Raw genomic sequence first — 21,538 nt, forward strand, 5'->3', positions numbered from 1 at the left:
TCTGTCTAAATTATATTTATATTATATTACATACATCTATCATCCAAAATGATTTTTTCCAAAACCTACCTAAATTTGCATGCAAATCACTGGCTATACCCTATAAAAAGCACATCAGAAAATTCTGATGTTCCTATTCTTTTTTTTAACTATTTTAAGAAAGAGAGAAAGCGTGAACAGGGGAGGGACAGAGAGAGAGGGAGAGAGAGAATCCCAAGCAGACTCTGCATTATCAGTGCAGTGCCCGATGCAGGGCTGAAACTCACAAACTGTGAGATCACGACCTGAGCTGAAATCGAGAGTCGGACACCTAACTGACTGAGCCACCCAGGCGCCCCCTGATGTTCTTATTCTTTTTTTTTTTTTTTAAATTTTTTTTTAACATTTATTTATTTTTGAGACAGAGAGAGACAGAGCATGAACTGGGGAGGGGCAGACAGAGAGGGAGACACAGAATCGGAAGCAGGCTCCAGGCTCTGAGCCATCAGCCCAGAGCCTGACGCGGGGCTCGAACTCACAGACCGCGAGATCGTGACCTGAGCCGAAGTCGGACGCTCAACCGACTGAGCCACCCAGGCGCCCCCTGATGTTCTTATTCTTAAAAAAATAGCTTAAAAAATGGCTTGTGGCAGCTTTGGTGCCTATAAGCTGTCTGGATCCTTGTCTAAAGGCTTCAGTATCAAATTATTCTTTTTATGATAGGACATCATTTATTTTTGGGTTTCAGTCAACAAATACGAAAAATACAGATAAGTCAGGTGGTAGTTTTGATTTAATTAATAAGCACTATCAATTGATTAATAATCAATTATTAATTTAATGGAACCGTCAGAGCTAAAGCTTGAAATGGCACTGAAGCATGGAGGTCTGATTTAATAAAAGTCAAACCTAAGGAAAAGAGTTGAGTGAAACACAGCCTCAAAACTATAAATGGGGCTTCTCTCACTGAGCATAGTGGTTTTGAGATTTGTCCCTGTTGTTGCATGTGTTGGTGGTTTGTTCCTTCTTGTAGCTGGGTAGCATTCCATTGTCTGGAGGGACCTGTCATTGTTCATCCATTCACCTGTTGAGGGGCATTTTGATTGTTTCTGTGTTTGTGATTATGAGTCATGCTGTATAACTGTTCACAGAGAGGTTGTTATGTGCACATATGTCTTCATTCCTCTTGGGCAGATACCTGGGAGCAGAGGTTCTGGGTCGTACGGTAAGTGCATGTTTTGTAAGAAACTGGCAAGCTGTCTCCCAAGGTGGCTGTCTCATGCTGTGTTCTCAGCAGCGTAGGAGGGCTCTGGTTCCTCCATGTGCTTGTCAGCCCTCAGTATCGTCAGGCTTGTGAATTTCTGCTATTCCGGCAGACATGTGCTGATGTCTCAGGAGGTTTGGGCTTGCATTCCCCTGATGCCTAATGGTTTTGAACATCTTTTCATGTGCTTGTTTACCATCCATGTATCTTTGTTGAAGTGTCTATTCAGAAATTGTGCGAATTTTTAATTGAGTTGCTCATCTTATTGAGTTGTAATAATTCTTTATGTAATTTGAATAGTAAATGTCCATCGACAGCTGTGTAAAAGCATATATACACATACACGTGTATAAGAGTGGGGACTTGCCCTGGCTTTGACAAAAGAGCGGCACCCACTGGGTACATCCAGATCTTGCATGCCCTACTTTCAGACCCAGAGTCCCCCACCGTGAGGATTTCCGGGACTGGTACAAGCAAAACAGAGAGCACATTTTGGTGCAAGAAAGGTGTATGACATCCAGATATATATGCAGACTATGATAATTTGTTGTCAACACACAGCTTCACTGTGAAGAAGCATCTTTGCTGCCTCTCCTAGTCACAGTGCAAACACTGCATTTCCATCGGTGCAGACCGTGTGGCATCACGCCCGCGGCACTCCCAGATCCGTCCCTGGCTGATCGTGCAACACATCTTAGGTGTGTTTCTACTTTTCTTTGGCAAAGATGACAATTTTCAAAGAGATTTTCCATTTTTCTTCTCTGCATGCAAAATGACATAAAAATTATCAGGTCAACCTTCTTATAAATAGTTTCACTGGCAAGTGACCATCTGAGAAAAAATATCTTTAGAAATTTGTTTTCACGGAAATTTGATCAGATTTCCCCCAATCAGAAAAGCATGATCTAGGGAGAGCATCAACATTTGCAGCAGTCAGTGTGCATATTTTGTTGCTTCTTACAAGAAGCAGAGGTAAAAATACTAAGCCCCGTGTCATAAAGAGACCCCTTCCAACTGCGTGTCAGTTTTCATTGCTGAAAATGGAAACTTAGGGGTGCTTTTCTGATATTTTCCTCCTCAGGGATTCAAACTTTAAATGTGGGTTATAAGAAATAATAGCTTCAACTTTAGAAATATTTTTCTTACTTTTACTCATGGGTAACCAAAGACCTGGAGAATACAGTGCTTTTTCCCAAAAGCATATTGCAAACTAGAATTTTATAAACAAGTCCCGACTTGTTAACCATAAGGATAAGCCATTATGTTTGATCATTCCTGAACCACAGACATAGCTGCTCTGATTTCAATCTGCATAAGCTATAATTAATTTGATTTTAAAAATGTAACTTTTGTTTAGCACCTGTACTTTTAAATTTCAGTCCAAAGACATTTCAAAGAGGCATCTTACACCATGGCAATGGGTTGGAAAATGCAGAGAACACAGCTCCTAAGAATCTAAGAGTTTTTTTTTTGTTTGTAACAAAAACTGATTGATCCTGAAGGAAGTGAAAAAAAAAAAAGGAGCCTTAGAAGGGAATGTTAATGCATGCATATTTTTGGTACATTAAAGACTGCAACGTGCTAATTCAAGCACTGTTTGCTTTTTGTATATAACAGGATTGCTGTTTTCAAGGGAAAAACAGAAGATATTTTTTAAGTGCCAAAAACTACTTATGGAGTCTGAAATGCATTATTATTATTATTAATTCTTTTTTTTATTATTATTAATTCTTACGTCTAGCATCTGTGAATAGCTTCTTATACGAGAAAACCATTTTGGGTCAGCTGAAGGCCAAAAATAATGAGCTGGCCTCCTGCCTCTGTGTATTGCATTAAGTAGCTGCCAATTAATAAAACTGATTTTTTCTTTGTTCCTGGGATAAATTTCAGAAAATGAAAACAAACAGTTGTTGGTGATTTCCATAAATTTCCAATAGAAAAGAATATATTTTTCACAAGATTAAAGACTGCACTATAAGTAACCAAACAATTACGAGAAGCTGCCCGGTGTATTTCTGTGGTTTAGCAGAAGGGCCAAGTCGGAAGGAAAAGACATTCCCGGCATTTTCTGAAGCTAGATAAATACAGAGAAGAAATATAGATGAAAGATGGAACTGCTCTCCGCAGTCCCTGCCAGATTCCTCGACTTTTTGGCATAGTGATTGAATTTGGCAAATGTAACCAGTAACAATCTTTTCCATTAAAAAGAGCAGCATATACTTTATTTTACCATACTGTTTGTGCATTTTTGACCCTCCAAAATGGTCTCTCTTTTTTAGAAAGTGATTCTTTCTGCAGAGTTGGCTGCAATTTTCATTTATTTGAAATGGATCATTTATCACCAAAAAAAGTTGCAGGGCACAGCTACTGCTGAACAGCTCCAGCAGACCTACAGCTCGGCAGGAAAAGAGACCAAAAGATGCTTTAACATGTGCCAATAGCACCTCATGCCAACCTAATGCCTTGATATCCAAACCTGTGTAAATTTGAGGAATCCTGGACCGTACAGTTTAGACAACATAAGCTACCCGGTCCTGTCATTTTCTTTTATTTGGGATCAGAAAAACTCTAATGTAGCCTGATGTTCCTAATTTTGGTAACATGATTACGTGAAGTAAAAGAGTAACTCGCCACTCCCAAATCTAAATTTCGGGGACTCCAACACTTCAGAACCTTAAAATATTTTTCTTATCTGGCAGTGATACTCTAGTAAACTTATTAGGATAGGTAAGTAGCAATCCCTAAAAATAGGATGCTGAGGATCAAGTACCAAGGCCATGGTTTCCAGCTTCACCCAAGTCAGGAAAGGGAAGCTCACACCTGATATGCCTCTCGTGCAACTCAGATTGAAATGACTTTTTGTTTTACCTTGCATTGGTTTCATCTGAACTAAGCAAAAATAAAAGATTAGGGTGCTCACCTGTTGCTGTGAAGTTTTTGAATGCAACATGATGGACATGTTTTGGTTTTTAAACAGCCAAAAGTTCAAGCAGCCTTTGTACAGTTGGCAGTGATTTGTGTATATTATTGTTCTAATGTTATCTGCCATATAGAGCACTCTTTCTTAACCATTAAGTAGCAGCTAATTTAAAGCAAGGGAAAAGCATTAGCTTGGTGTGAGTGCCAGATAAACCCTGTGGTTTCAATTTAAAGTCTGGAGCCAACAGTGACAGATATAAAAATGAGAATCTATAATTTGCCAAGTTTAAAGTCCCAAAACCAACATGTGAATGCTTCACTGGTTTATATGTGCATAAAATAAAGGCTGTTTTGCATAGATTCAAAATGCTAAAGGAGTGTTGTTTCTTAAATTTAAGATGACAGTATAATAATAGACCACATTTAATCACAAAGTATTTGACAAGAAAAAAGAGCCAAAAGTCACTATTTAAATTTAAGAATGCTAAATCCATACCAGCAGTTGGCAATAGCGAGGTCCGAAATATCTTCAATAAAAATTATAAATAATTACCTTTCACATTTTATAATTTACATCCATTTAACTCACAAAGCTTCCTTTATGAACAAGTTCTTTTAAGTTTATTTATTTATTTTGAGAAAGAGAAAGACACAGAGGGGCCGTGGGGAGAGAATCCCAAGCAGTCTCCACGCTGTCAGTGCAGAGCCTGAGACTGCTTCAATCTCACCAACCATGAGATCATGACCTGAGCCGAAATCAAGAGTTGGATGCTTAACGACTGAGCCACGCAGGCACCCCAAGAACAAGTTCTTTAATAAAGTAATAATAATAATAATAATAATAAATAGAGCTAGCCAGAGCTGTTAGCAAGAATTTATAATTTTAACCAACAAGGCACACTTTAGAAATACTGGGTAAAATGACTTCCGTACCTCTTTAAAAGATCTGCAACAATAACCTCATAAGTAAAGTATATATAACTCAAAAACACCCTCAATAACAGCATGATGATAAAAGACAGTGCATGTCCACTGACCTAACAATTTCTCCTGTCAGTTAGTTGATCCAGAAATCTAAATCCTGGCTCATTACATTAGTGCACACCTTTTACAGTGTCTTCCTGGCCCCTCCGGGAATGCTCCTGACTGTCCGTGTACCTCACCCTCACTCAGGTGAGCCTTGGAAGCCATTCGGTAAAGGGCACACACTGTCCACACCGATTGGATGAGGGGTGGGCACTTCTCCCAAACCAGGCCAATCAGATTCCCTTCTCTGACAACTGTCCACACTGATTGGATGAGGGGTGGGCACTTCTCCCAAACCAGGCCAATCAGATTCCTTTCTGTGACATCTCTGAATTGAAAATTAGGAATAATTTTGGCCACACTAAGGTTAACTGGAGAGTGAAGCTTGGGGACACAGTGGAGGAAACAGTGGAGAAATAGGGAAAGCCAATGGACAGAGAAAGAATAAAATGAAATGGATACAGAAGTGAGGACAGATGACAGGTGAAAGAGAAAAAGATGTTAGAAAATCCGTGAGGCCCTTGTCCAGGCACCTTGTTAGGGCTCAGCTGTTTCCTTGCCCATGACATCTGTCAAACATGCACGTATCCTCTTTGGTGCCTGAGCTTATTTGAGTTATTTATGTTGCTTGCAATTTATTGTATCATAATTGATTCTGAATTCCATCTATGGGTCTTGAAACATCACTTAGACTATTGAACTAAAGCTTCCCAATCTTTAAAATGGGGAGAGGAATGCCTGCATCACAGGGTTATTGCAAAGATTAAATGAAATAAGAAATAAAGCACCTACCTCAGCAGTGACCACTAAGTGATGGGCTGCTATTTTAAAAAGAGATTATCCTGTAATTTACATTACATATACAGCCATTCATATTACATATTTGTTAGTCAAGGGAAAGCACTTCAATCTCTTATTAAGCTAATATTTTAGTATTTGCTAATCATTCATCCAATGGGCTATTCCAAATTATTTGGTGAAAGTTAAAATTAAAGTGGCTTGCTAACACCTATTATCACTGTGGTTATTTCTCACTTTAGAGTAAAAACCTTATTTAAAAATAGGTTTGTGAATAAGTCCTTAATTCTTCCTGTTCCCTTAATCTTGCATCTAATCTGTAACAAAGTCCTGTTTAGGCTGCTGTGTTCTCATGCACTGACAGCTCACCACCTTCCCAGAGGGCTCTTCACTTCCACTCTTTGTGACCTGCTCCCTACACACCTTGAAGAGTGATCTTCAAAAACATAAATGGGATCATAGCACTGTTCCAATTAAAATCTTTCAATGGCTTCTTCCTGCACTAGAATAAAATCCCAATTCTTTACTGTGGTCTGGCACTCCCCATGTAATCCAGCCCCCCTCGGCCCCCTGCGGCTCTCCGAACACATCTTGTTCACTCCCCCATTCCATCACTCAGCCTCAACTGCCCTGATCTTCCTGCAGGTCCTTGGAAACTCTAAGCACATTTGCACCTTATGGCCTCTGCACATACTTTCTGTCTGCAAACTCTTCTCCTGTCTTCATCCTTCATAGCTTAGCTTAGATGCACCTGCTCCAAGATGCTTTCTCTGCCTTCCTTGTCCAAAGTATGTTAGCTCTCTGTTACTCTTCATCCAACCCCATTTGTTTCTTTCATAGCATTAAGTACACTTGGTAATTATTTTGTTCACTTATTTTTTACCAGACCCCTTTTATAGTGCTTGAGAAAGTTGTGAGACCCTTGGTCCTACTCTCTCCTCCTGAATTCTGGGAGTGATGAATAGAAGGTCAAGTCCTGCCTGTGTGGAGAATCTGTATACTGTGTATTTATTCTACCCCTTTGAAAAGGGATACCCTTGTGAAGGAGGAGTCATTTCCTGGATTGGCACTAACCATGTGTGGCCATTCTTGACTACACTTTTCAAGAGGTCTTGCTCTCAGTTAGCAATGCATATTTTCCTCTGATTTCAATAAATTAATAACCAGTACAGGGGAATAAAGTAGGGGGGAATCACCTCTTTTCACAAAGTGTTATCAATCTTCAACCATTTGAAGGATTAATTTGCTAAAAGGGATATTCAGAAGCATATAAAAGTATCTCCAAATAAATTCTATAAAGCCATAGACCATCTCCAGATAGATTAACTTCAAGTAGAAACTAAAAGATAATTCCCCATGGTAAAATCTTTAAACAAATTTAAATGATAAGATGAAAGAAAAAGTCAAGTCAGTTAGGTAATAAAAATTCTAACAAAAAATATTCAATTTTACATGTAACTCTCATCTAGCATGAAATCAGCACAGTAAAATAATCATTTAGCAATAATTAATAAAACCAATGATCAGTCAGTATGTAGGTGTACCAAAAATCTTGTCAAGAATGCTCATAGCAGCCCTATTTGTAATAGACCTAACTTATTCTCACTTTAACATGTAGAAGATTATTTAAAAAGTGTCATGTTCAAGTTGTCCATTCATAAGTTTCTAAGAATGTTGAATAAGTACTACATAATTTGCAAACAATGTCTGCAATTATACATAAAGTGACATATTATATATCCTCTAGAACAAATGAGAAACTAGTATCTAAAATAAATTAGAAAACAATATCTGAAATAAATTAGAAACTGGTGTCATGGTTTAAAAACTAAAAGGTTGAAGTCACCTATTATGAAATATTAAGTCTTAAAAATAAAACAGAAATAGCCTGTCTGTCTGCACACAAATCTGTGCACAAATATCCTGAGGGTTAGGAAAGATAGAGCTGAATCAATAATAATTTACAAATCATTCCAATAATCTACGTAAATATTCAAAATTTGAATATGATGGTGGTGGAGGCTACGGTGGCTGAAAAGCAATTGGCTGATGAAAGGTGCCTCTACACATCACAGTTACCTGAGAGATAATCATAAAATTTAGCATCTAAACTTAATAAATTCATTTAAAAAATAGGCTGAATATGGACTAACTCATCCAAATGCAGGATGTTAGAAGAGAGTCCCCTTGAAATATGAAGTCAGCCATGTAAGGGCAAATAAGTTTGCCTTATACTGAGAGTAGAAGGCTTAACGGATTTTCTTGTCTAACTGGTGGTTTGGGATAATAATGTGAAATACTTAAATCAGGGTTGGAAAAGTTATAGTGACCACATGTTCTGATCCCAAATCAGGAATTTTAGCAATGTATATAAAAAGTTTTATGAGGGTCTAAAAATTAAATTACATTTATACCTTTAACATACATCTAGGCCAACTTTATAGAAAATATTAAAACTGTATCAAATTTGAATAGTTCATAAAGGCAGTCATGGAAAGAATATTTCAGTATCATTTAATTCTTTGTTCTGAGTTCCAGTGCTCAGTGCTCCTTACCCAGTGCTCCTCGAACTTCGCTGTGAATGCAAACCATCTGGGAATTGTGTGAAAAGGCAGATGTGGATCCAGTAGGTCTGCCGTGGGGTCTGAGATTCTGCATTTCTAACAAGCACCTAGGCGCTTCTGTTGCTCTCTGGCTGGGACCACACTTTGAATAGGAAGTCCTTGAAGAGCCAGGAAAGGCCCCAGACCAGTTGCTTCCAAGCCACGAGCAACTTTGTCCCTTTATTCCAGTGTGCCATGCAAATATTACATGTTTTTCTGCTGACAGGGAAAAACTTAGGAAGCAGTGTTGTAGAAGACAATGACATAACGCATTTCAATATACTTTCAAAGGCAACAACATTAATTGGATTGGCCAGGGATCTGGCGTACTGGGTTAGATCTTCCTTATTTTTAAAGCTAATAGCTTTGAGGGTCGTATTTTAAACTAGGTACCATGTAAATTTGTCTTCTCTCACTTATAGGAACTTGTATTTTTTATAGTATTAGCAGAGAGTTCTCCTTGTTTTCTTTTCTTTGACGGGGAGCAAATAAAGTGCCCCGGGGAGACTGTCTTCACATTTGCCAGGGGTCCTGTGAAGCAGAATTCTACAACTACATGCCTATCCTAATTCCACATGGGCAGAGCCACACTCATTCTGTTCAGCATGACATCATTCACTGGAGCATTCTACGTCGCACAGTCATATTTGTTGGGTGGATTAGCTTTCCATGCAATGGATTAATCATCCTCCGGGGTTCTTTAACCTCTTCCTTTGAGAAGGTGGATTTTTGTATCCCTTGTGTTCGGCATCATGGGCCAACGAATGCAAATGATCATGTGGCTCTCTTGCCATTGGAACTCCTGTGGATCGGTGGCTCTCAAGCTTTCGTGTGCTTCTCAGTTACGTTAGGAACTTGGTTGAAATACAGTTTCCTGGTCTTATTCGTGGAGAACATGAGTTAGTCAATTCAGGGTATGGTCCAGCAACCCTTATTTTATTTTTTTCAAGCTCCAAATTGCTTCTTGACAGGGTGGACTCTAGACCACCCTTTGAGAAACGCTGCTTCAGTGGACCACAGTACATGAACGTGGCCCAGGAGTAACTGTTGGGAACGTTCCATAATACTCAGAGCATCCTGTAAGGAGACATGAAGGCTCTGAGTCGTAAGAAGTTGTGAGGCTAAGAATGGTCACTGTTAGTCACGATGCACTAAGAGACGTGAGCTTTTTGTCCCAGGTTTCCAGTTTGAACTTAGGTTTTCAATTTAATTTCTTTCATTAGGGGTTTTTCTTTTCTTCTTTTTTAAGTTTATTTATTTTGAGAAAGAGAGAGAGAGAGAGAGAGAGCAAGCAGGGGAGGGGCAGAGAGAGAGGGAGAGAGAGAATCCCAAGTAGGCTCTGTGCTGTCAGCACAGAGCTGGATGCAGGGTTCAATCTCAGGAACTGTGAGATCATGACCGGAACTGAAATCAAGAGTCAGACACTTAACTGACTGACCACCCAGGTGCCTCAGGGGGTTTTCCTTTTACTGTATAATAATTAATGGTATTTATAGTACCCAGAAATCCGTCCTTTGATGGTGGGTCATGTTTTTAAAATTAAAAAACATCACCTTTCATATATCTTATTTTTATTTATATATTTTTAACTTTTTAAAATGTTTGTTGATTTAAACAAACATTAAGGAGGGAGATTTACTTTGCTCGCGTGCGGTGGTGGTGACTTAGCAGAAGCAAGATGGATTCATTATAGCAGAGCTAGTATGAATGAAGAAGACAAACATCCTATTAGCCCACACCGTCCTAGACACACTTGATTTTCCCAAGGGCTCCCGGATGTTTTAGAAGACCTCATGGGAAAAAGTATTGCCTAGAGCTCTCCAAGGAAAACTTAACAAGAAAAAAAAAAGTGGCTTTAGAGAATCATTCTTGAATCAGATTTTTAGATGCACTAAACTTGTAAGAATGCAAAGAATTAAGATTAAAATTCTGAATTCCTACTGAAGAGATTCTTATTTTGTAAATGTCCCTGTCAAAGCAAAGTGCTAAATAAATATGGACAAGATGGCTCTGACTGGGTTTCATAAACAACTATTAAAGGGCAACGTGGCCTCATGCCGTAATTTTCAATTCTTTTTAAGGCAACAAAAAGCTGTTTCGAAACAAGATCTTACGCATGATTACTAACATATAAAATGGGGGAAAAAACCCTCACTGCTCTCTTTAAAGTAGGTGACCACCCCCCTACACCAAGCATTGGCTTCCTCCTTGCCCTGAGTACTGCGCCCTGATCTCTCCCAGGGGAACCCTAACAGTCCACAAGACATGGTCTGAAATTCGCTCATCTAGTGGAAACAGCCCTAAACTAGACATCACAGTCATTTACGATGTTATGCCGTGTGTTGACTATGTGGTTTTCGGTACTTCACCGATCTGGGCCTTACATTCCTTATCTGCAAGTTGTGTGTTTAAAATGGATAACTCACCTCCACCGGCTCTCTCACTTTCCATGACAAAAAGAAAATAAGGATTCCGCTTCATGCCAAGATAGGGTAACAAGAACTGGATTTATCTTCCTATCTAAAACAACTTAAAAATGGTTAAAACACATAAAGCAATATGGCTTTTAAGATACTGGACATCAGGTGTCAGGCGTCAAACGACACTGATCCCTGAGAGAAGGAAAACTCAAGAGGCGAACCCTACGGTCCCAGCCTGCTGCCCAGGACAGAGTTTACAGGCCACTCGCAGCCCAGGGAGAGAGAACCCGAGCGAAGCGCGGCAGCTTCCCCGAGCTGGGAGGCCAAGCTTGGCAGACTGGGGCTCTGTGATGACTAGAGTCTTCGGAGAAGATTACTGGAGAGGGGAGAACTTCCGGAGCACAGAACTGTGGAGACCTGCAGTCGGGGCGCCTGAAGCTTCAGCACAGAACCCATCGGCACCTGTGTGTGAGGAAACTGCATACCCGAGGGCAGTAAAGGCCCACCTGATAGATCAGCTGCAACAGTCTCTGAGGCTCACGCAGGTCAAATAGTGCCTGATCCTACCACTCAGCAAAAGGCTTCATAATTTATGGGTGTCGGGTAGAGTAACCAGAAGGGTCTGACCTCAGAAGTGGAGAAGAATTAGCCTTACTGTATTTTTTGCTAACAAAGCACAGACCTGAAAGGATCAAACTGTTTCTAAGTAACATAAGTGCATCCCAGAACAAAACTCAACAATATTTATAGAAACGATCTATCACTCAACACATTAAAATTCAGTGTCTTCCAAGAAACAGACTCTTAACTACAGAGAACAAATGTTACCAGAGGGGAGATAGGAGGAGGGGATGGGAGAAATAGGAGATGGGGATTAAGGTGTGCACCTGAGATGAGCACCAGGTGATGCATGGAAGTGTTGAATCACTATATTGTACACCGGAAACTAATACAACACCATATGTTAACTCTACTGGAACTAAAATAAAAAATGTAATACAACACCCCTATCCCTGCCCCCAAAGTCAGTGTCTGACATGACCCATGATAAAGAGAAACATCAACCAACTGAAAGCAAACTGGAAATGATACTAGAACCATTACCAGAACTGGATTTCATATGAGCGAGAGGAAAGACTCAGTATGTTAAGGAGAGACACGAAAGGTACAGAAAGACCCAAATCTAATTTTGGGAGATGGAATTATACTACCTGAGATGTAAAACCCACTGATGGAAATAAAGGTAAATTAAACATTGCCCATATATATATATATATATATATATATATACACACACATATATATATATATATATATTTTTTTTTTCTGAACTTGAAGGCATAGGAATAGAAACATTCCAAATTAAAACACAGGGAGGAAAAAAGACTGAAAAAAATGACCAAAGCCATAAGAAGCTGTGTGAAAATGTCAAGCAGCCAGATGTAGGTGAAAATGGAGTTTCCAAAGGACAGTAGAAAGAGAAGGGGACAGAGAAAATTATTTGAAGAAATAATGGCTCCAAATTTTCCAAATTTGATGAAAACCAGAAGCCTATAGATCCAAGAAGCTCAATAAAACCCAAGCATAAGAAACATAAAGAAAACAACACCAAGACACATCATAATCAAATTGCTCAAAATCAGTGAAAATGATAAAATTTTAAAAGCAGTAGTGAAAAAATGACATCTAGGTAAACAAACATAGAAGGACAGATTTCTTCTCAGAAACAACGCAAGTGTGAATAAAATGAAGCGACATGTTTACTGAAGGGAAAAATGTCATTGTAAAATTCTATGCCTAACAAAAATATTTTTCAAAGACAAAATAAAGTCTTTTTTAGACACATAAAAGATGAAAGAGGGGCACTTGGGTAGTTCAGTTGGTTAAGCATCTGACTCTTGGTTTTGGCTCAGGTCATCATCTCAATGGTTCATGGGTTTGATCCCTGCATCAGGCTCTGTGCTGACAGCACAGAGCTTGCTTGGCATTCTGTCTCCCTCTCTCTCTGCCCCATCCCTGCTTGCTCTCTATCTATCTCTCTAATAAATAAATAGATAAATAATAAACACTTAAAAATGAAAGAATTTATCAACAGAGCTGTACTACAAGAAATGTTAAAAGTGTTTTGGGCAGAAAGAAAATGATACCAGATGAAAATCTGCATTTATAGAAAGGAGTAAATAGCACTTTTTCTAATTTATTTAAATCTCTGTAATTTATAATCGGTCATTTATAGCCCAAAACAAGAACAATGTAGAGTTTACAACATGTATGAGTCAAATGCATGAGAAAAAGCACAAAAGTCAGGAGGACACAAGTGGAGGCACAGTGTTGTATGATTCTTCAACTATATGTTTCTGTGTATAATATAATGTGAAGATGATGTGCGGAATTATATATGTATACTATAAACTCTAAAGCAACCATTCATCTAACAACAAAGAATCATGACTAATAAAAACTAAACAAATAAATAACAAAAAAAGGAATAAAGTCGAATGTTCAATTAAGCCAAGAAGATGACAAAAATAAAAGATGGGAAAGGAAAAAGAGAAGAACAAATGAAATGACATTTAAAGCCAACCATGTCAATAGCACATTAAATGTAAATAGTGCAGACACCCTCCCCCCAAAAGGCAGAAGTGATATGAATAAAAAAAAAGCAAGTCCCAATTAAATGCTGCCCACAAATAGCCAATTTGGATTAGAATTAGAAAGCTTAGAAACAGGTATAGAATTTAGCATGCTAATTCTAACCAAAAGAAAGCAGGAGTTTCTCTATTAATAGCAGAAAAGGCATATTTCAAAGCAAAGAATATGCCAAGGTATACAGGTAATTTCATACATATAAAGGGGTCATCAAGAGGACATACTATTCCTAAATACTTTTGCACTTTAATAAGAGTTTCAAAATGCATAACGAAAAAACTGATAGAATTGTGAGAAAAAAATTGGCAAATCCACAATAATGGGTATTTCTGTAATGTACTGGTTAACACATTTGCCTCACATAATAATTGATAGAACAAGTAGTTATAAAATCAACAAAGATGTAGAATATTTGAACAATATTTATCAACTGGACCTTATTAAACTTTATAGAACACTTTATCAACCACATCAGAATGCTCATTTTTTTCAAGTACATGTGGAATATTAACAAGTTAAACCATATTCTGGGTCACAGAACAAATCTCACACTAAAATCGTCAAGTAATATACGTTCTCTGACTACAATGGAATTAAATTATAAACCAGTAACAGACCAATTAAAATCCTCAAATATTTAAAAACTAAATATCACACTTCTAAATAATCCATGGGTCAAGGAAGAAATCAAAAGGGAAACTATAAAAGTATTCTTAACTGAATGAAGATAAAAACATGACATCAAAATTTCTGAGAGGCAGCCAAAATAGTATTAGAGGAAAATTTATACAACTAAATATCATTATTAGAAAAGACTAAATTATCAAATCAATAATCTTAGTTTTTACTTTAAGAAAGTAGACAAAGAAGAACAAATGAAACCCCAAAGTAATCAGATGAAAGGAAATAAGAAGATCACATTAGAAATCAATAAAATAAAAAACAGAAAAAGAGATTAAATCAAAGAAACAAAAGTTCTTCAAGAAGATAGTAGCATTGATAGGCTTCTAGTTAGACTGATCATGAGAAAAGACAAACATTACTAATACCAAGAGTGAAAAAAATGTCATAACTATAGATTATAAATCTATATTAAAGGATAAGAGAATATTATGAACAAGTTTATGCCAATACATTTGAGAATTTAGATGAAGTGAATTAATTCCTTGAAACACACAAATATTTCAAGAAATATTTCAGAAAGAAAGAAATAACCTGAACAGCTCTATATTGATTAAAGAAATTGGCTTTGAAGTTTCATACCTTCGAAAATGAAAACTAGGTTCAGGTGGCTTAACTTGTGAATTCTACCAAACATTTAAGGGATGAATAATACCAGTGCTATAAAATTCTCCCAGAAAACTGAAGAGGAAGGAACACTTTCCAATTCATTTACTGAAGCATTACTGTGATAGCAAAAAGGAGACATTACCAGAAAAGAATACTTGCAAACCAATATCCCTCATGAACATAGATGCAAAACTCTAAGCAACATTTTGGCAAATTAAATTCAACAATGTATAAAAAGGATAATATATTGTGACCAAGTGGATTCATCCCAAGAATGCTGGGTTGGTTTAACATTTGAAAACCAAATCAGTATGATTCTTTATGATAACAAACTCTAAAAGAAAAACCATAAGACAATCTCAATAGATATAGTAAAAAGCATCTGACAAAATCCAGTATCTATTCCTGATTAAAAAAAAAATCCTCATTAAAGTAGTAATAGAAAGAAACTTATCCTGATGAAAGTCACCTAACAAAAACCTATAGCTAACAGTAAACTTCATGGTGAAAGACTGATTGTATTCCCTCCAAAATAAGGAATAAGACTAGGATATCTGCTCTTACCACTTTTTTCCCCGATATACAGGAACTTCTGGCCCATGAAGTCAGGCAAGAATATATAAAGGGCATCCAGGTTAGAAAAGAAGAAAAAGAAGTCTTTTTTTTGTAGATGGCATGATTGTTTATGTGAGACACTGGCAACTGACAATCTGTTTTTGTATGGCTTCAAAGAATGAAGAATGGTTTTTACATTTTTGTATAGTTGTAAATAATAACAACAATAAAAGAAGAATCTGCAACAGAGACTTTATGTGGCCCATAAAGCCTAAAATATTTACTATCTGGCCCTTTAGAGAAAATGTTTGCCAATCCCTGGTCTGTGTAGAAAATCTACATAGAAAATTTATGCAGAATCTCCACAAGCCTACTAGATCAAATAAGTGAATTTAGCAAGGTCGTGAGATATAAGATTAATACACAAAATCAATTAAACTTCTACATAATGACAATGAACAATTAGAAATTGAAATTTTAAAAATTCCACTTAGAGTAGCATCAAAAACATTTACATAGGGGTAAATCTGACAAAAGATGTAAAAACCCTATGTGATGAAAATTACATAATATTGCTGAGAAATAAATAACACAAAAATAACGGAGAGATATTTCTTCTTTATGAGTCAGATGACAATAATGTTACGATGTCAATTTTCCCCTAATTCAATGCCATCTCAAAATCTCAGAAAGCATTTCCTGTAGAAATTAACAAACTGGTTTAAAAATTCTTATGGAAATGTACAAAACTAGAATAGCCAAAATAATTAAAAAAAGAAAAAGGTAGGAAAATGTATACTACCTAACTTTAAGGCTTACTATAACAATATAGTAATTAAGACAATGTGGTATTGGTGTAAACACAGACAAACAGAATAATGGAACAAAGCAGATATAGTCAACTAAATTTTTTCCCCCAATTACAAAAGAGATTCAGTGGGGAAAGGGTATATTTCAACAAATGATGCTCAGGTGCCCCCTAGGATCATAAACAAAAATTGATGCAAAATCGTTCACAGACTTAAATGCAGAACCAAAAAGTTATAAAACTTCCATACCAAAACATGGAAAATCCTTGTGATTGTGTATTAGGCAAATATTTCTTGGACATAACCCCATTTAAAAAAGAAAAAGACAAATAGAACTTCATCAACATCAACTTTGGGGGGAAGTCATTATCTTGATCTAATAATGGCTTCTGGGTATTCATATATACATTAAAATTTTTCAAATTGACCTTCTAAACATGTGCATGTATGTGTCATTTATAAAGCTATCACATGTTTTAAGTTAAATAAAAATGAAATAGGGAAAACATTTGAGATATATACATGTATATATGTATATACATATGTGTGTATATATATATATATATATATATATACATATATATATATAAAATATTAGAGTTAAAAATCTAACTTGCTGGAATCCTTAAGTAATTTTTACATTTCTTTCTCACTTTAAAGGATAAATGCAAATAACAGGAAAAAGCCAATCAGAAGCAAGTCTATATATAACTCCATATTTGGTATCATCACATAGTCACTCATACGTACTAGTGCTAACTAAGTAATTTAATAGCATATCACCAACAGACTAGCCCCAGCACTCCAGGGAGTATCTGGAGTGTGAGGAAAGTACACAAGACCACAAAGTTGCATAAAGAGTTTTAATTAACAGAAAATATTACAGTTCAATCAAACATTAAGTATGTGGACTGCATTACTGTGAGAATTACTGGGTGATCTTAGCCTCTGAAGTCCCTTTACCTGACTCAAAAGTGTTAGTGATATTTTTCTTTTCCTGTGCCAGGCTTCAAGGTTCATCTTCCACACTCTCTGCAGTGCCACTTCATGTGCTGAGTCTAGGAGGCTGCCAAGACAACCTTTTCCTTCCACCCAACTTGAACTGCTCCTCCCTCTCTCTGTTGGACCCACTTCTGGTTGTATTTTCTGCAATCTCTTCAATTTCCTGCCTTCCAGAAAGTTACAGGTCATAATGTAGCTTTCACCTGCCTGGTATAGATATTTGCAAAACAAATCCAACATTATAATGGGGAAGGGAGCTTAATGCCTTTTATAGGTGCTCATCATCTTTCTATCTGATCACTTTTTCTGCTCATCTTGCTCAGTGAAGTTTTGCTCATCTTGCTCAGAAGTTTTTCCTGCAACTTCTTTCCCTCCTTGTATGACTTTCCTGTGTTATGGTTTTGTTATAATTAGCAAATAACCTTGGTACATCCCTTAGACTTCTCACACTTTCAGCAGAATTGCCAACAGATCTGCATCCACGTTCACAAGGCTTTGTAACGATGCAAGACCGTGGGCTGATGCTTTTGAGAAGGAGGTTTGTGTAAAATCATAAAGAGGATAAGGATTATATTATTCTTCTCATGCTGCATTTACCAGAACAGGAGATTTCTCAGGGTGTATAGAAGAGTCTTACCTGGAAAGGCTCTAACTCCAGGATTATTTTTCAACATAATTGAGTCAGGAAATCCTTGTTGACCGCTTAACAGTATTTAAACACAAACCCTTTGGAAACTCCCTCTTCCTCTGGCTTCCAGAACTCCTAGACAACCTGTTAACTTCTTGAAGTTATCTTGACAGCTCTTCTTCCTACCTATATGCTCTGTGAATGCAAATGTAGACATTTCCCCAGCTTCTCTAAACTCTCTGCCAAAAACAACTTATTCACCCTCACTTACGACTTAATTACCTCTCACTGATAATCCCGATCTTCCCTTCTCTCCTGCCTCTAGACTTGCACTGTCCAATAAGAAAGCCACTAGTCACTAGTGAGACCTTGAAATGTGGCCAGTCCCCCTTGAGATGTATCATAAGTATAAAACACAAATACAAGAAAAAATTAATATTGATTAAATGTTGAAGAATATTTTGGATACATTGGGTTAAATAAAATACATTACTAAAAGTAATTTCATTTGTTTCTTTTTATCTTTTCTGAAATTCTAGCTCCTAGAAAATTTAGTATTACATATGTGGCTTGCATTACATTTCCACTGAACAGCGCTGCTCCAGACCTGAAATTCAAACTGACCATTTAAATTGAACACAGTAGAAACTGATACCAATCTATTCCAGACCCTCAAGCCTGTTCACTGTTATTATGGAATAAACATCAGTTGGCATGAGACACATAGCTTGTATAACATCAGCTGCTGCTGTTAAGGAAATTGTATGATGAAGGAACTAGCTCTAGGATAAATAACTTATGAACTGGGTGACAGGATGACTCTGGTAATTGTCAAAGAGCCTGTCAGCATCACTCATGGGCAGCTACGGCAGGAATGTATGTAGGACTGGGAAATAACACTATATGCTTTTGACTAGAAAGGTACAGCAGTTATGAATGAAAACAACCAGGGATTTGCCAACATAGTGGATAAAGTGTATATGCATTTGGAGTCAGAAATGTGAGCAGTTACACATTGTAACATATTCACCTCAGGTACTATAACCACCTAAATGTGCCAAATATTTTCTTACATGATCTTGGCTAATAGAATCTTCCTCTTCACCTAGCCTAAAACCTGGAGTCATTTTTGACTCAACCCTTTCCTTTATTCCCCATAGCCAAGCACCAAACCCCATTTATTCTACCAACACCCACTCACCACATCCACATTTTTTTCCTCCTTAAAGAAAACCAGAGAAGGGAGACACAGGTCCATATGCTGCCCCCACGGTCCCAAGAGGGAGACCTCACGATTTGGCCTGCCGCTATATGGTGACGAGTAACTTACAAAAAAACGTCCTGTTCTTTTCTCCAGTAGAAATAGCTGGTAGTTAGGAATGCAAATAGGTGAGATGGACAGGCCCTCAAGATACCTTAAGATGACACAGGAAAGGGTTTTAGAGCAGAACAAACCCTATTTTCTTTCTTTGCTTTTCTCTTTCCTGTCCCTTCCCCCTAATTATTTTTATTGCCTTCTTTTTCTAATACATGTAAGCTGTGTGGGTCGGTGAACACAGTTTCATTACTTTACATAGCAGAATACAATTCCTAAGTGATTTTGGATTATCTCTTGACTTGCGTTAAGAGGAAATAACTCAGAATTGCATGTGCAGCTGGCATTTATGTCAATTAAACTGTAAACCTTATTGAATTTTAAGACTTTGAGTAGCCTAGAAATTCTCTTCTTAAACGAACTGGCAATTGTCTAAGCATATGTACCAGGGTACTTAATTTTTATAGTTTCATTGTTTTTAAAGACTGTACTGATGGCATGTTAGGTTGTGCGAGTCCTGTTCAATAACAGAATGCATAGATATATAAAGTCTATGTGCAGAAGCTCTCTTACCTGTGTATTGATTGATTATAGGCAAAGAAAATTTGATGCACAGATTTTTTTTCGAAAAAATCTGTCTTTGAAATGGTCCTTTGCTGTCACAGTTAAGGCCGTCAAACTATAGTCTAGTTGTTTCAGTCAGCTCCTTTGCTATTGAGTTCATGCCAGTATTTTATTTAAGTGCTAAGTAAATAATATATTAAGTGGAATTATGAGTGCCACTAATTATTAATGGGCTATCCATTTCCTTAATCAAATTCAGATTATAGAGCAATTACTAAAGTGAGTATGTTTTATAATCTTTGATTTAGAAAAATTCGATCTCTAACTTTCCTGCAGCATAAACCATACTAACACATGGTTCAGCTGCAGCCATGATCCAACACATGGGCAGTTTTGTGTGTCCAAATATCCCCCATCAATTAAACTCTATTGTTACATAAGTCTCTTTCCAGCCTCTGTACACCTGCATTGGACTAAACCACAAAGTCAATCAACTGTACCTTTACTGCGCCATTCTCGTGGATGGTGACACAGTTGTCGGCATCTTCTGAGAGTTGGTACAAGGCTTGAGCTGTTGCTCGATGCACATTGGGGTCATCTGATTTCAGGTAATGCACTAATGGAGCCACTGCTTTGTACTCGCCAAAGGCCACTCTATTTCTGCCCCACATACAGCACCGTGAAATAGCTTCTGCTAGATGACGCCTCAGTTTATCATTATTCTGCACAAAGGAAATTATTTGTGGTACATGCATTGCCAAGAACCCGTGAGGTCATGTTTCTGTGCTACCTGTTTATTATCCAATAAAATGCCAGTGAGTCAAGGGAGAAGGGCTAAGTGGCTATTCAGGTGGTGTCTTGAAAGAAATTAGTATTTTGGTGGCCCCGATGGACCAACGTTCAATCCTGAATTTTCTTCTTATGACTTTAAAAAATGTTTAACTTTTTTTAATTGACTACTGAACATAGTTAATACACTCAAAAGCAATCAAGTGCCTGGCATTTGTTATTTGCTCAAGGTTTGATTTCCTTTTGAGCAAGTGCTTTAATAAAAAAAGAAAAGTAGTTAAAGAATACTGGACATTCTTAAGGGAGCATTTCATTTAACTGGCATAGGTAGATTCACCCTATACTTTCACCCTAGGAATACTTCTACATCAGTAATATACCTTGGTTTCCTAGAGGGAGAAGACAGTGCAGCAAACAATGATATGTTTGAGTCCGCCATTTTCCTTTATCCTTTATACACACTATATCCTTTTTTTTGTATGTAATTAACTGCAATAGGTATAATATAACCAAATAGGATACAGTTTTCTGCTTAATAATTGTACTATTCTCTTGATTGAGGCAACAACTTGGTGTCCTTAACTGAATCTGGCAGTTATTCTTAGGAACTCAGAATTAGACTAAAAAGTCTTCTAAACCAAGCATCCTTCCAGTGATTGAATTTCTGCTCTACGACTTTCCTGCCAAGAGGTAGCCCAAGCTATGCTCAAATACCTCTGATCGTGGTGAAGTCATTATCTCTCAAGGCTGCTTATTCTATCTGGCACAGCTCTGAATAAATAATACAGTGGTTGCCAAAGTCTTCTAGTTCAAGAATGCCATCAATCCAAGCTTGCTAAGCCTGGGGAAGAGCATTTAACTTGTAATGTTGGCATGAACAATCATCTTAAGGATAATGAATGATAATGATGGTGGTGATGGAAAATGA

General features: G+C 37.3%; 1 protein-coding gene across 3 annotated transcripts in view; it reads right to left on the reverse strand.

The window, feature by feature from the left end:
- The window catches only part of ODAD2 (outer dynein arm docking complex subunit 2), a 178,692-nt gene that overhangs the window by 25,698 nt on the left and 131,456 nt on the right, over positions 1-21,538 (reverse strand). For all 3 annotated transcript variants that reach the window (XM_049626936.1, XM_049626937.1, XM_049626938.1), the window contains one exon: positions 20,322-20,543. In XM_049626936.1, the coding sequence (XP_049482893.1) occupies positions 20,322-20,543 (222 nt within the window). The remainder of the gene's footprint in view (positions 1-20,321; positions 20,544-21,538) is intronic.

Source organism: Panthera uncia, chromosome B4, assembly GCF_023721935.1.
Source record: "Panthera uncia isolate 11264 chromosome B4, Puncia_PCG_1.0, whole genome shotgun sequence".
Lineage (NCBI taxonomy): Eukaryota > Metazoa > Chordata > Mammalia > Carnivora > Felidae > Panthera > Panthera uncia.